Below are 15026 nucleotides of genomic sequence, written 5' to 3' on the forward strand. Positions count from 1 at the left end.
TACACATACACACAAAATGGCCAGCTTTAACAGTTCATACATTTCTTCAATAAAGACCAGGAAGTGCCACAATTTTCACCTCTGTTTCAGCTTATCTGTATTGTTTAAAAATACTGCTATATCATGTCAACAAACCACAAAAGACAGTCTCAACAATGTGTTAGTCTAACTTCCCTGCTCTGTCTGTGGCACTTAGCCCAAGGCTCACTGGTTCCATCTTAAGATGTACTGCTTTAAAACAAAAAAAAATGTATCCTGTAATTGCTTTTTGAAAAAGCTCAGTAATTATTGATTTATTGTTGGTTTGGGCCTTTTTGTCTGATTTGCTGACCATAAAAAAAAGATAGAGAATATCACAGTCTAATCCTTTAATCAGCCACCCACACACACATATACACACACTCTGCTCTTCAGTCACTGCTGCTAGGTCAGACAGCTGTGGTCAACAAGATGGCAATGTTTACATCACTGAGTCTGCAACTGCAGTTTAATGTCAGTAAGTGCAGACAGCTTATTAATACTAGGTACTTAGTAAGACAGTTGTCTTAGTGTGACCCATCAAAAACTACACTTAGGTAACCTGAATAATGTTACTTATATTGGACCAAAGGATGATGCTACTGATGTTGAGGTCTTCTGCTCATCTTAATCCACTCTTGACATTTAATTAAATGTGTTTTAGGCTTTGAAACTGAATAGAAACACCTTTGTTGTTAATTTTCCTGCAGGCACATCTTTGGTCCACCTTCAAAGTGTGCTTTTGGCATGTTGAGTAAATGTAGACACATTTTAAGCATTCAAGCAGAGAGATGAGGTTGTTCCACGTTCATGCTTTGCTGTGATTGTGTTGAGGTAAAGAACTAATGCTCAGGAATTAAAGCCTCTGGTGTATTTGCCCATTAGTACAGGAGGGGGACACAGTTGCTAACATGAACATGCTCACTTTTCCATTTTCTTTGCACTGCAATAATTTGACCTTGTTCAATGTTTTTAACATTCACTGTTTTCAACAAGGTTACTGACAAAGAATATGGCTTACTGGTGAAAAAGATCCTCCCCTTCCCCTTTCACATACAATGATCTGAAGACAGTATCAAGTTGCATTTTGGACTCAGATAAACTCTCTGTGTTCTCTATAAATCATTACTGAAGTATGAAGTTTGTGTGAAATAAAGTTCCCCTCTCTTTGTGTGCCAGGTCACAGTCTGACTTCATCTCTAAGTGCCAGCTGTGTCATAGTTTCTCTTGCTAATCTGTCTCCTGGCCCTTCCTCAACAGGAACCAACCCAGCTCGGCCTGGAGCCTTTCCTGGTGCCAACAGTCCTGGTCCTGTAGCTGACCTCTATGGAACTGCCAGTCAGGACTCTGGTGTGGGCAACTACATCAGTGCCACCAGCCCTCAACCAGGCTCTGGCTTCAGCCACAGCATTGCTGTGAGTGTATCTATTTTTTCCATTATCGTCCTCCACTGCATCACACCTTCCCACTAACTCTGGCTAAACTCATTCCTCTCACTCTTGTTCTCCTTATTTCACCTCTGATTACAAGAATGTGAGATAGGAAATACAGTAGTAAGGTGAAACAGAGATCATTTGGATTGTCCACCTCTTGAATCAATAACTTTGTGCAATCATTTTCACTGCTGCTTTAAAACACATGCTTATCCTCCAGTATTACACTAACACCTCACCATGAAATGTCTTCAGTTGTTTCCTTTTCTTCTGTCTTTGCATTTTTAATGACAACTGTGACTTTGCATGACATATCATCACCTGTCTGATCACCTGGTCACCTCTGTTCATTTGTCCAGCAGGTCATGGTCAAACATTGCCCATACAAATGGCCTTTCTAGCTTTCTTATAACTCATGTTTCTTAAACTGTGTGTATCACTGTGGAGTGTCAGTATTGGAATTTATATTCTATTCAGCCAGGAGTCCTAGAAGGTCCCTGCAGGGCGCACTATTAGTGAAAAAGATTGTAATAAGCCCTTTAAAACTACTCTTATGAGAAGGTTTCTTCATGCCCTTTGATGCTGGACCAGCTGATTCCATCAGCCAAAGCTGTTCGTGAACCTCTACATAGAACTGTGTAGGCAGATGAAAACTAGGAAACCAAAGCTTAGCTTATCCAACAAGCAAAGCAAAGGAATAGTACTACCTGTTATCATCATCTGTCCATAACACCACACTGACTAGAAACGTGAACGTGGCCTTTTGTGTATTTGACCCCCTGATTTTTGGTGCACACCCCAGGAATAATACCTATTATGCAAGTTTGAATTCCCCAACACATCCTCAGGTTGTTAGAATGGTCTACAGGTCTTGACAGTAGCATAGTTATTGCTTAAGAGTCATTTTATTCATTAAGTTATGTAGTTACTGCAACATATTCTAACACCTTCACACACTTTTCAATTGTTTGCATGACAATGATCACTCCGGCTCAGTTGAAATCAACTACCAAGCACAATTCTTCATAAACATCATAAACTATCACTAATGTAGTCAGTAACACTTGAATTACTGAATTGAACTATTCACACCCATTTTCTCTGCCATTTATCTACTTCTAATTCATCTGCACAATGTGTACAGGCACTGAAACTGAGTCTGTCCCAGAGCTAACATCCAAAGATAGAAAACCACTCACACTCATAGTCACACCTACAGCTAATTTAGAGTTTCTAGTTAACCTGTTTTTCATCTGTGGCAGCTCTGGGATGGATGAGGAACTTGTTTAGGGTGTTCACTGTAAAAGGCACTGACCCTGAAGATGGATGGCTGGATGGCTGGATGGATGGATGGATGGATGGATGGATGGATGGATGGATCATTAAAAGATGAGGCTGGTGTCTTACTGTCAACAACTTCTGTGTAAAAACCAAAACCAGCAATGAGTGAATCGGCCTCTCAATACTTCCTGGCTTCCCTACCCTATCTGTTGCTCTCAGTCCAAAGCCTATTGGTTCCTATTGGCTATTTGATGGGGACTTTTTTCAGTGGTGGATTAATCCAGATTTGGTTCTCTAGTGTATTTCTTATATCAGGACAGTCTTTGTGGGACTGAGTCCAAATAGACTACAGAGTATAAATTCCTGGTAATGAAGGAAGATGTGATCCAGTGTAATTGTGTGGCTCATCTGTGTGTTTTTGATTGTTTCTGGACAACAGTGAAGCTCTACGACACAGAGCAGTAAGATATACAGTATATACAGTATTTGCCTTTGATACTCATACTCATGTTAGACAGATACATTCACAGTTGAATTTGATTTTATATGGGTTTTGTTGACAGTAAGAAAAGCATCAAATCACCAGCCTTATCCTTTCAGAGACAAACAATGTCATAATTAGGACCTGCGGTGTCATAATTCTGATACTGTATATTATGGTATACATGGAAGTAATAATTCTGAAAACATATCTTTTCATCCCTTTGGTGAAAGCAGCCCACTTCTGTAGATCTGTGCATAATAACTGTTTTGCATGTGCTGTGATTTTTGATTCGTGATTTGATAAATGTGTGTTAGCATGAATGTGATAAGCCTCACAAGCAGATCCTAAACTCAGAAATCACCCTAAAGTAAATTATAGAGCCTATTGATCTCTAATCTGTATTGTTTGTAGACATGTTGATCTGTGACAGTCAGTTAATGTCATAGATGATGACCTCAAAAAACAATTTCCTACCATCAAGGTTTGATGTCTTGATGGATGTTTTTATGGTTTCTATTGGACTTCTGTAACTGTAAGACATATGAGTTTTTTGTGGTTTGTTTATTTTGCAGTTTTTTTAGCATTCAGTAATCTGTCTGGTTAATTATAGGTCATGCTGACAGAAATAACAGTTTTTATTCATTAAGGCTTTAAATTAGCACCATACAGTGTCAGTCTGAGGATTATTCACATAGACATTATTAGATAATAAATATATAATTTAATAATCAGTTAATATAAATTTAATGTATTCTTTACATATCTTTCTATTTTGATTTTTATTTTAAGAAACACAGATTACATGTTCATTACATGCATATGGTACAGATTGTCTTTACAGTTCAGTTCAAACTTTCATAGATTCTAGACCAACCAACCTGGAACCAAACTATGACGTTTAAAATGTCCTTCCCACCTAAGTAAGAGTAAGTTTCCATTCATGCTGACATCACATCCTGTGAATAAACTGCTCTCACCAGTAGTTTGCTACTTTTTGCCTTTTTCCAAGAAATGCAAACTGACACAGTTACTAATTGTACATTTTAGGGTCCATTGATTGCGACAGCTTTTACAAATGGATACCATTGAAAGCTAACAGGTGACTGGTTGCCATCTCATTTGAGGTATTATATGATATTTCTATATAACCACTTTACCTTCCCATACAAACATATTGTTCTTGTATCCCTTTTACACATCTTTACTTTCCTTTTCATTTCTGTTCCTATCATACAATGTGTATTGTGAACACCATCCCTCAATAAGCTTACACAGCTATTCACAGGGTTGTGCCAGCACAGCTACATAATGTATTCACAAAAATGGCAAGCCCTTTGAAAAGTTGTCAGTAAGTTGATTTCCATTGTAAACTATTCTTGGATTTTCTCTGAAACATCCCTCTTTCATTGTAACTGCAGTTTTAACCACAGTTTGACTCATGTATGCATGTACTGTATACTTTCCTCAAACTCAGCTTTGCTTTACTGCTGTTGCTTTCTCTGACATGTCCTTAGTTAGTCTAGAATTCCAAGATCACACACTAGTTCCACCTCTCATCTTACACATTCAGTACTGAAATGACTCTGTCTGTTTGTGTATTTCAGACAACTATAAAATAAGGCTTTACATTATTACTTTAGGCTCATACATAAAACAATCACTTTTATGTGCAAGGCACTAAGTCCATGCTGGGACACAAGCCATAAGATTTTAAAATAACATTTCTGATATCATTAAGAGAGATTGTAGAGATTTGGAAACAGACCTTTTCCTATTAAAACAGGAAAGAGCCAAACACAAAGTAATGTCATAAAACCAACACAAAGTTGGAAGCACACTCTGTCGTTGTTGTCATTGTTTATTTTTCTGTTTACCAACTGATAAGTATCGTTGCCCTGAACTTCCCAAAGTTGTACAGTAAGTATAATCGTCTTTGACATATTTCATAAGGGGTCAAAAAATTAAGAACAAATCTATCATTCCAATTCATCTGATTTTAAACTTTAACTCCAGCCTTCATATCATTCTACCAAAGCATTTCATTCTGGTAATCTAGTCTAAACTCAAACAGCTGTTTGAGGAGCCACAGCATGGTATGGAAATACATGAAGCCATGGGAGAAGGCAACACATCAAAGCAAAGTTAGTCTGCAGTGTGTGTTGCTCACTGAGCTCATATCAACACTGGAACACACTCTGGCAGTCGCAGCGTGAGCGTCTTTGCATGCTGGATACCAATGCATTGTACCAGAGCTTGCTGCCTTTGCTTCCAGGCATGTATCAGCTGCTCATGGAATCATATATTTGCAACTCCTGTGAAGCTTTGAGCTAAGAGGACTGTTGTCTTCTTTGCTTTGAGGCATGAAAACAAGTTCTTATTTCAATTCATTTGTGCACAGTCAAAAGAGCGTAGATGCCAACCTCAGATCCAGATTCCAGTATTGCAAATAAAACTGTAGTAACAACACATTGGATTATGGTTATGTTGGACACTGAAGCCAATAGAATGGTTTGTGAGAGTTTTGGCAGAAGTCTGTCAACTGAGGCACAAGCTGTTTGAATCCCTGTGTCTTAATATCTGAAGTCTGTTCATTCGTTTCAAATTCCACACTCCTAAAAGGACATGACAGGGTATCTGTGGGTCTGTAAAAGATTAGAGAAATTTCTCCATGTACTGGGTATACATGTTATATAATTGAATATAAAAATCACAGATATTTTCAGATATTTTCGTAGTATTTTTGGCAGATTTGAAAAATTTGAGAAAGTTCTGTGCATATTATATTTTACTAAGTGGAATCATACAGCTCTGAGAGCATGCATTGTTAGTCTCAAGATAAATCTGTGTGTTCAGATTTTCTCTTTAGTTCATGTTACAAGTAAATTCTTATCTGTTGGTGTTGCCTTATGTCTTTCCATTCACTTTTCCTTGAAAATGACTTTGCATTCAGTCTGATCACACCACTGTAGTATTTTTTATCATGTTACATGACATTTCTGAGAGTTTTTCCTCAAAGACCACTTTGGCATCAAACAGGATTTTTTTATACTGTTTTTTCAGCAGTAGTTTTTCAGTTTATTTACATTGTTTGCAGGAAAATCCTGTGAGCTGTAGGAAGGACAATTACCAGGAGTTCAGGTGTCTCAGGCAGAAGTATTTATTACAAGCTGTACAGCAGATAAAAATACTGACCAATACAGTGACAAGTGAGCCAGGGTAGCGCTACACCAATGTTCTGACCCTGTTGGTCTTTCAAATCTTACCATTGTCACTTATTCTTACCTGATATCAAGTGTATCCTGTCCTTTCTTCGACTTAGCTCATCATTGACTGGAACTGGATTTGGACAGTATTATGTTGTTGTCTGCATCCTTATCTATAAGGCCTCGGTTACCCCAGCAACAGAGAGCACAGGTGTCTCCAGATGTCCACTATCAGTCATAACCTGGACTAAAAAGTAACCCATTGTGAACCTGTGGAGGTTGTTATGACCTGAACTACTGGAATGAGTATGCATACTGGAACAACAGGGGTTGATAAATCAGTGGTCATTTTAACTTTGATTGAAGCGCTACAACGGAAACAGACAAGAGAGAGTAGGGTTTTCATCCAGAGTCCTCTCTGTGGTTAGGTTTAGACAACAAAAGTACTTTGATTAATGTTAGCAAAAGATTAATTTAGATGAACACATTGTGACTAAGGTCACTGTGAACTTTTCCTGTGTTTAACCAGATCATGACCCTTCGCTAACCTGAACCAAGAGCTGTGTGTACCTAAACAGAACTGTAAATAAGTGTGATATAGTGTATAGTATGTAGTCATGAAGAAAATCAACATTTCCTGTCAGTGTTGGTTAAATGAATCAATACATTAAATGTTGTGACTATTTGAGGAGTTGAAGGTTGTGCTAACTGTCATGAAAAAATCATGAATTTGTTTTCATGTCCACAAAGTGAGTAGATTACATTTCATGACTCTTTCACAAATTGTTGTGAGACCGGGTTGTACAAAGACACCCAGTGAATGTTCTGTCAAGGGAAAAAAAAAAAAAAAGCGTTGATGCTGACTGCCTTTTGGCTGTGTCTGTGCCGCCAGCAGAATATTTCAGTAGACCAGGTGAAGTCAGGCCAGAGTTTCTAAAGTGCTTCTGTGTACAGGTGATGCCATCCAGCGCTAACCACTACAGCATCCACGCAGTGAGCCAGGGTGGGGGTGGTACCAGATGAAGAACAGCTCGAAAAACAAAAGTCAAAATCATCACTGAAAAAAGATGACAGCCTGCTCTGCTATAAAGCCTGACCTGCTATTGAGATCCTTCTGACCGTACTGTAGTCCCTCTGACTGTACTGTAGTCCAGTATCATTGTGTAGAGATTTGCTGGTTCAGATTTTACTTTTGATGATTTGTTTCCTTGATTTAAATTGCTTTTCTTGAATTATGATCTTTTTTGGTTTTGATTTGAAATCAGTAATGAAAAATTCTTTTGAGTGTTTAGTTCTGATTCTTGTATGTGTACATTTGTTTCTTTTGATCCTCACGTGAAAAAGCAATGTACGTGTCACTACACCTTTTTGTACGTGTCCCTGCTGAGACACTGTGGATACTCGTCTTTTTTTTTGTCTTTGAGTGATTGAAAGGTTGTCAGTTTGCACATACAGAGACATCTGATGTGAATCAATGTGGCTCAGTGGAGACAGTATTGGTTCATCAAAACAACACAAGACACACCAATAACACTTAGTAGCTTTGGTTCTAGCAATGTGCTCACTAAATGTACCTATTTTTGGCAATAAGAGGACTACAATATTTTCACAGTCCTGTTTTGTAAATGTTTTGTTGTGTCGAGAAGAAAAAATAGAAGAAGCTGTCTTTTTAATACTATGTCAAAGTTAAAAAGAAGTGTATAACTGTAAATTGTGTTCCAGTCATTGCATATAGTGGTTTAGAGAGGTACAGGCATATTTTAGTGATGTGACTGATTAGGTTACAAAGGCCACATCACGCTGGATGGGAGAACATCAGCTGTTCCATCCATCGCACAAGGCCTGAGGAAAAAGTAATCCCATGACAGACCTTTATATGCTCTTTGCCTTTCAGCTGTGGCTAATTTAATACCAGCATATTTGTCTACATGATGAGCTACAGTGTACACAGTTAGAAAAATACAACTCAAGGTTGTAATTGTTGTCACACAAACATTTGTGGATCTGCGCTCTGTGACACACAGCTGACAGGTGCATCTCTCATTCTCTGTGTCACAGCGACTCTGGAGCTCAGTAGCATTAAAAGAAATCAATCCAAAGCACACTTGATAGTTCTGAGGGATACTAGACGAATCGGTTGTGTCCTCATATTTCATGAAGACAATGTTTGTTTGATACACTCTAATTGTCTTTACGTCTGGTGTCACACAAAAGGCAATATTTCAAGTCTGATACATTTTTGGCAACTTGTGGAAGAAGTGCAGCAGATGGGTGTTGCTTATTACCTCAGTCCTGTGTGTTTTGTAACGATGACCAGAGAACTTATTTGAAGATGACACGCTTAGGAAAAAAAAAGTGAAGTTGTTGCACTGTGATTGGAGGTGAGGCTGAGAGCAGATTTAATTTGCACATTAGTTGGCTCTTTGAAATGGACTCAGTGAAGTGAAGGATTTTTATTTATAGCTCAGTTTTTGCCAGTCTAACTTGAATATGTCAGGACATTTGTTTTACTGTTTTTAAATTTTGACAGTTGCCAAATAGCCTGCATACCACTGGTTGATCCATCATCACAGCATACACACACACACAAGTTTTCATATGAGCATTACAAAGAACATAAAGGAAAATAGGAATGTTATCTATAATTTCATGTAAATAGGAATTTGCTATAACTAAAGAATCAATCTTTCTTTTAACGTTTGGAATGGTTTATGAATTGATATATGTATATGCTGTCTTCTTCCCCTCTGTGTCTGACACAGACATTTTACAAGTTACTTTTACAAACCATGGGAAGCTGAATGCTGGACTGTTTCTAAAATGGGGACTTCAAGTAATAATCAAATAATCAAAAAAAAATGTGTATGTTGTTAATTAAGAAGAGAAACATGTATGTTCCCTTGTATGATCTACATTTCTAAGAAGGATTTGTATCAATATTTTTGTGGTTGTTAATGATTATATGAATAATATCTATAAAGCTGACAATAATAATATTATGTACTGTACATCCATCCAGTTCTCTCTCCATTCCCTGTCATCCTCTACAATAATCTTCAGTTGATCATTAATGTATTTCAGTAATGTATACAAAAGAAAATCAAATGACCTTATGTAGGAGTGCTGTCTTTGATACCAGTGTAGTGGTCTATACACAGATTTGTTAACCTTTAAAACTGTCACTCCCTTCGTCTCCTCTCACTCTTTCTCCCAGTAACTAGTGATAGATGTTCTGTAGTTACAATAGACACTATTAGCTTGTATTCATTAGATGATGTAGGACCAGTGAGGATAGAACTTTCTGATTTTTCCATCTGGAAAAAAGCTGACATTGATTTCACCTGTATTTTTATTTTTCTGTTGACTCTCTGTTCTGTGCTGCTCTCACATGGTTTCACCAAACCAAAGCTCTCTTTGAAAATATTTGAAGGAAGACATGTTGTAAGTTGTTTGTGTAAACAAGGCATTAATTGGATTACCACCCTTGAATGTTATAAAAAGGGGGTGTGCCATACTACCTTAAATGCTAATGCTAGATATGCAAAACACTTTGATTTGTTATAATTTGACAAGAGTTAAAGAGCAGGAGGGATTTTATTACACTGATGAAACAGATAACATATTTTTATATAGTTATAACAGATTAATGATAATAACGATAATAACAATAATGACTATTATAAATATCATTAATCTGAGCTCTATGTTTTAATATTTGTACTCTTGAAATATCCCAGTGGCTCATGGTACTATTTTTGAATACTGTTTTTTTTTTTTTTTTTTTTTTTTTTTTACTTGTTAACTTCAGTACTTGTACATTTCAGTTTGAACTCATCAACACCTTAAATGATTTTTTATTTACTCTTGACTCATGGAAACAGCTCATACTTTAATCAGTGTTAGACTGCCAATCACAAAACCATGTTATCCATTTGCCTGCTGATCAAGACACTACTCTAATTTTGACTGAAATACTTACAGAGCCTTAGAAACCTGCAATAACTGTCTTTCCTGGACTTGCAGCAGTGCAAAGATAACTGGTGATTTGTACAGAACGGGTAGACATTAGGATGAGATAATATATCAAGCAATGGCTTTGTGCTTTTACCAGAAGGTATAGGAGCAATGCTGGAGGTAGACAACACTCATCGTCTCACTGTGCAGCCTAAAAAATATGTTGATATGCTACTATTTTTCCACTACTTTGCATTAGCAGGTAATGTTTTTTGGGGGGACAAACCTGTATAAATCCAGACTATGGTGGTCATGGTTAAAAAACACCAGTGTTGGCTTCTGGTAGTTACAACAACAAAACAAAACATAAACAGCAATTTGTTAAATTAGAATTAGTTTTGTTTACTGATATATCCATCCAGATCTCACCTCACCTTGTTGCTCTGTAACAACACGCTATATGTTAGAGTACTCTGATTACTTTTTTGTTGAAATGAGTGACATAACGTGCTATTTTTGCAATTCAAGTAATCATGTTACATTCTCAAATAAGCAATCCATTACTGTTGCAACAAAACCAAAGCACATTTGCAGTCTTTCTCTCCTACCACTAGCTTAACTAGTGGAAGGGAGAGAACAGCCTTTACATCATGGAAATATTCACATTATCTAGAATTTGTGAAAAGGAGTGAGACACAGCTGCGAAGAATTCTACTTCAGATCTGAAAAAGCTTCTGCGAGCTAAGCACAGCTACACAACAGTGGTAGCAAGGCCTTGTTGAGGAGGAGGAGGAGAACGATGCTGGTTCTGAAACAGCAACGGCTATCTTTTTAGTTTAGTCCAGTGCTAACGCAAAAGTACAAGTTACTTTTCTCAGTAGGTAACTAACATAAGAAGTTACTTTTTAATATCAGTAATTTTGTAATGTACCAAGTTTCTTTAAAGAGTAACATTACCCAACACTGTCTGCAAAATCCCCCAACTTCCTATTGCTCCCTATTTACTGTAGCTGTCAGAGGGCTGTTACACTTGAATGTAAATGTGTCATTTTGGGTCTTTTTATGTCCCTTTTCTTGGGAGGATAATCTCTCCAGACTCGGCTACCAGGACAGTTGTGAGGGACCGAACAGAAGCACAAATAAAAGGCTTGTCCTGTTTTTTCCTACTACAGCATAGCATGGTGCATTACCTGAAACTGCAGGTCTCTCTTGTGTCACATACAAATGTTCATGTGACACATTGTTAGACACAACAAGCTGTAAAATCAAAAAGCTGAAAGTGTAGCTAGAAGCACTTGTGTATTCATGTGGAGTGTTACTTTTCACTGCTGCATGAATATAACAATGCTTCCTGTTTTTGCACTAAACACTGCCACAGAATGGGAATCTGCTGATGCAACATAGTATCATATGAACATAATTTATAGGACAGGTATGTACAGAAGCACCTTACAGTGCCACGAATGGCATTTGATCGAAATCATACCACTAACACACACAATTTGGTGCCATGTACCTTTTTACCAACACACTGTTTTCTTGTCTGTGGCTCAGCTGAGTTCATGAGTGATGAGCCTGTCCTCTGCCTCTGCAGCAAAGCTCAGCTTAGACCTGAGGTTTGGAAGATTCAAGAATTTCACTGTAGCACAGCACTGTGCCTTTATTGACACTGGTGAGGGAGCTTAAACAAATCTTCCACTGATGATATATTGTATATCCATACAGCCACATGAAAATACAGCACACAGGAATATAGCTGGAGGTGGTCACAGAGAGTTCATCACAGCTGGTCGTACAAGCCACTTTGGAAATAAAGTGTTATTAAAGTACGAGCTGTTTACCCTTTCAAGTAGCAGGTCCTGTTCCACATGTTCTTATGCAGTACACCATCATCGCTTCAGATTGTTTAAATTTGATCTCATAGCTTGCACTTTAAGGTAGCATGGCTCTGTTGTTGCTGTACTTTACTTTAATATTGATAGTTTACAGCTAATGAATGTTACACATCTTGCTAGATGAGTTCACCATTGGATAACTGTTGGCTAGAAAAAAAAGAGAAAACACAACATATGACCTGGAGGGTGTCGGAATATGTATTGTGAGCGTACTACTGTATCCACTTAAACTTGAATCTTGAGGCAAGTGCTAGGTAATGGCCAACCGCACATCTTGTCACTGAAATACAGCTCACGCCAAGATGCTTATGTACACACAGATCAAATGGTTAAAGTGTGTGTACACATTGCTTGATGGGGTAAAGTTATGTGTGTATATAAACACACACACACACACACATACTTTTTACCATTAAGCAAATGAAATGAAACTGATAATACTACAATAATCTGCAGCTTTACCGACAACACACACTGACTTGATGGTTTCCTGTTTTTATAAGCGTTGCAGTCATTAGTGTCTCAACATGTAGCAGTAGAAACTTCACCTGGAGGTTGCTGATTGCCTTGCCCATTCCTGCCACTTGCCCATTTTTTAATGTTAACAGACTTTTTAACATGAGAGCTGACTGAACGGACTGACTGAAAGCATCTTTCAGGTCTTCTTGTATGGCTTGCTCAAGCCCTGTTGTAAAAAAAAAAACAAAACAGAAACAAACAAACAAACAAAAGGAAAAAAAACAACAACAAAAAAAACAAAAAACAAACCAAAAAAAAAGAACAAGAACAAAAAATGGATGGGGGTCACTCACATCCCAGATGTGGAAAGTATAATTTTATATTTGTATTTTCAAATACTGATAATAAAAGATGTTTGTCAAAGGTTTCCATCCTCTACTCTGGTCCAGAAATCAATGTGTTTGTCTAAAAAATGAAATAAAACTGTTTTCAACCAGTTCACCTAATGTTTTTACTGCTGAACCACTTGAAATCAACAGAAACATGGAACCTGTTTTTATTTATATTCATGAAGCTCAACTTACCAGCTTTTCCCACAGATTTCATGCTTGCCACGGAGCTAGTTCAGTTGTTTTCATGTGACGTGAGAGTTGAACTTCTGTCGTGTGATCAGTGTGATGAAGATGATAACTGCAGTTAGTTTACATTGTGACAAGTGAAACAAAGCTCCAGAAAAGGCCAGTAGGTGGATGTTTTTTTGAGATTATTTTGACATCTGAAATCACCACTGTGTAGTTTGATCATGTATTTTATATTCTCAGATTTAGACAAATTTACATATATTTTTATATGCAAGAATCATGTTTTTTACTACTAATTACATGGTCCAATACTTTTACACACACACACACACACACACACACAGACACACAGCAGCCCACCGTTTTGTATCATGTCACATACAGACATATAATAACCTATAACCAAGCCGTTACGCAGACAAAAAAGACCTGTGGTCTGTTTTCAGCATGCTGTGGTCACATCTTGGAGGCATGATGGTGAAGTCTTTATCCAAGACTGGACAAATGGTAGGAGGTCATATTTATCAATAAGAGGCATAGTTAAGTCCACAAACAACAATACCACCAGGCTCCTGGCTCACAGCCAGTTCCTAGTTTTACAGCCAGTGTCATTACTTGCAGAAAAGGCCCTCTCACACACTGAGGTCAAAAGAACAGCGTTACTCGCCACTACGAGTCTTTTCAAGGTTTTACCCTGATGTTCCTTGCTCACACTGACAGCTTCAGCTTCTTTATTTTAGGTTGTGTTTCAGTGAGATCAATCCCTTTGACTGCTGGTTATGTCGATTTTGACTTTCAGTTCTGTTTTCCCTCCTTGGTCCTTCATGGCAGAGAGGATCTTGATCATTTAGCATCATTTGGCGCTATATGAATAAAACTGAATTGAATTGTTCACATAACACACTCTTTATATTGTTGCTAAATCAGTGAGGAATCCAATGGATGCTTATGTAAACTATATGGGGAAGACATAAGACAGACATTTGAGTCTTAGAGGATATCTACCTACAGTTGATTTACAGTATATCTTCGTAGATCTCTGCTTTCCCCCTGGACAGAATGGATGACACATGATGCTAACAAGCTATTCATCACTGCCTAGAGAATGCCAAGTGCTTGGTTTATATTTTAAACAAAGCATGTTGTGTCTGTATTGAGCTACTGGAACTACTAGGTATATTTCATCTGAATCAACAGTGAACAATAGTCCAGAAGAATTCCACTAAAAGGCAAACTATGTCCTCTGTACCATTGTGTCAGAATGAGGTTGATGGTTAGATTGGGACCTGGCTCAAAGCCAATGCAGCTTTCACACAGGGTATCAGCTGACTGTGGAGAACCAATTAAAAAAGGTTGAAAAATGACAGCAGGTGCCGGGGGATCTCTAGAGATCTAATTTGGCGAGGCCTTGTACTCTCCAGCGTGCATTTAAAACACTGCTTCAGTCCTGTATTTGTGAATGTGTATGAAGGTTAAAATATAACTAGGTCTCTGAGTGTCCCCATCCTTCTTCAGCCAGCCTTTGGCCTTTCTCTAAGCTCTGTGTGATGAACAGTTTCTTCCTGCTTTTCTCCAAGTTGATGTCATCAGTCAACAATAATGTGATGGCTAAAAGGGAGGAATGTGAAGGTAATGTGTGGGCAGTGACAGAGTTCATTAGCAGAAGATCAGAGAGTATGAAGCTACACCCCCTCAGCCATTGGTGATAATTCATAGTT

General features: G+C 37.8%; 1 protein-coding gene across 9 annotated transcripts in view; it reads left to right on the plus strand.

Annotated features, from left to right (window-relative positions):
* msi2b (musashi RNA-binding protein 2b) overlaps positions 1-13223 on the plus strand; it is a 225078-nt gene extending 211855 nt beyond the window's left edge. For 5 of the 9 annotated variants that reach the window (XM_018701503.2, XM_018701527.2, XM_018701558.2 and 2 more), the window contains 2 exons: positions 1279-1433; positions 7374-13223. In XM_018701503.2, coding sequence (XP_018557019.1) covers positions 1279-1433; positions 7374-7442 — 224 coding nt within the window. In that variant the 3' untranslated portion in view covers positions 7443-13223. Of the gene's footprint in view, positions 1-1278; positions 1434-4263; positions 4341-7373 lie in introns of all 9 variants that reach the window. The other 4 variants (XM_018701510.2, XM_018701534.2, XM_018701566.2 and 1 more) reach the window with 1 other exon arrangement.
* The last annotated feature ends 1803 nt before the right edge of the window (positions 13224-15026 follow it).

The sequence above is a fragment of the Lates calcarifer genome, linkage group LG21 (genome assembly GCF_001640805.2).
Source record: "Lates calcarifer isolate ASB-BC8 linkage group LG21, TLL_Latcal_v3, whole genome shotgun sequence".
In the NCBI taxonomy this organism is placed as follows: Eukaryota; Metazoa; Chordata; class Actinopteri; family Centropomidae; genus Lates; species Lates calcarifer.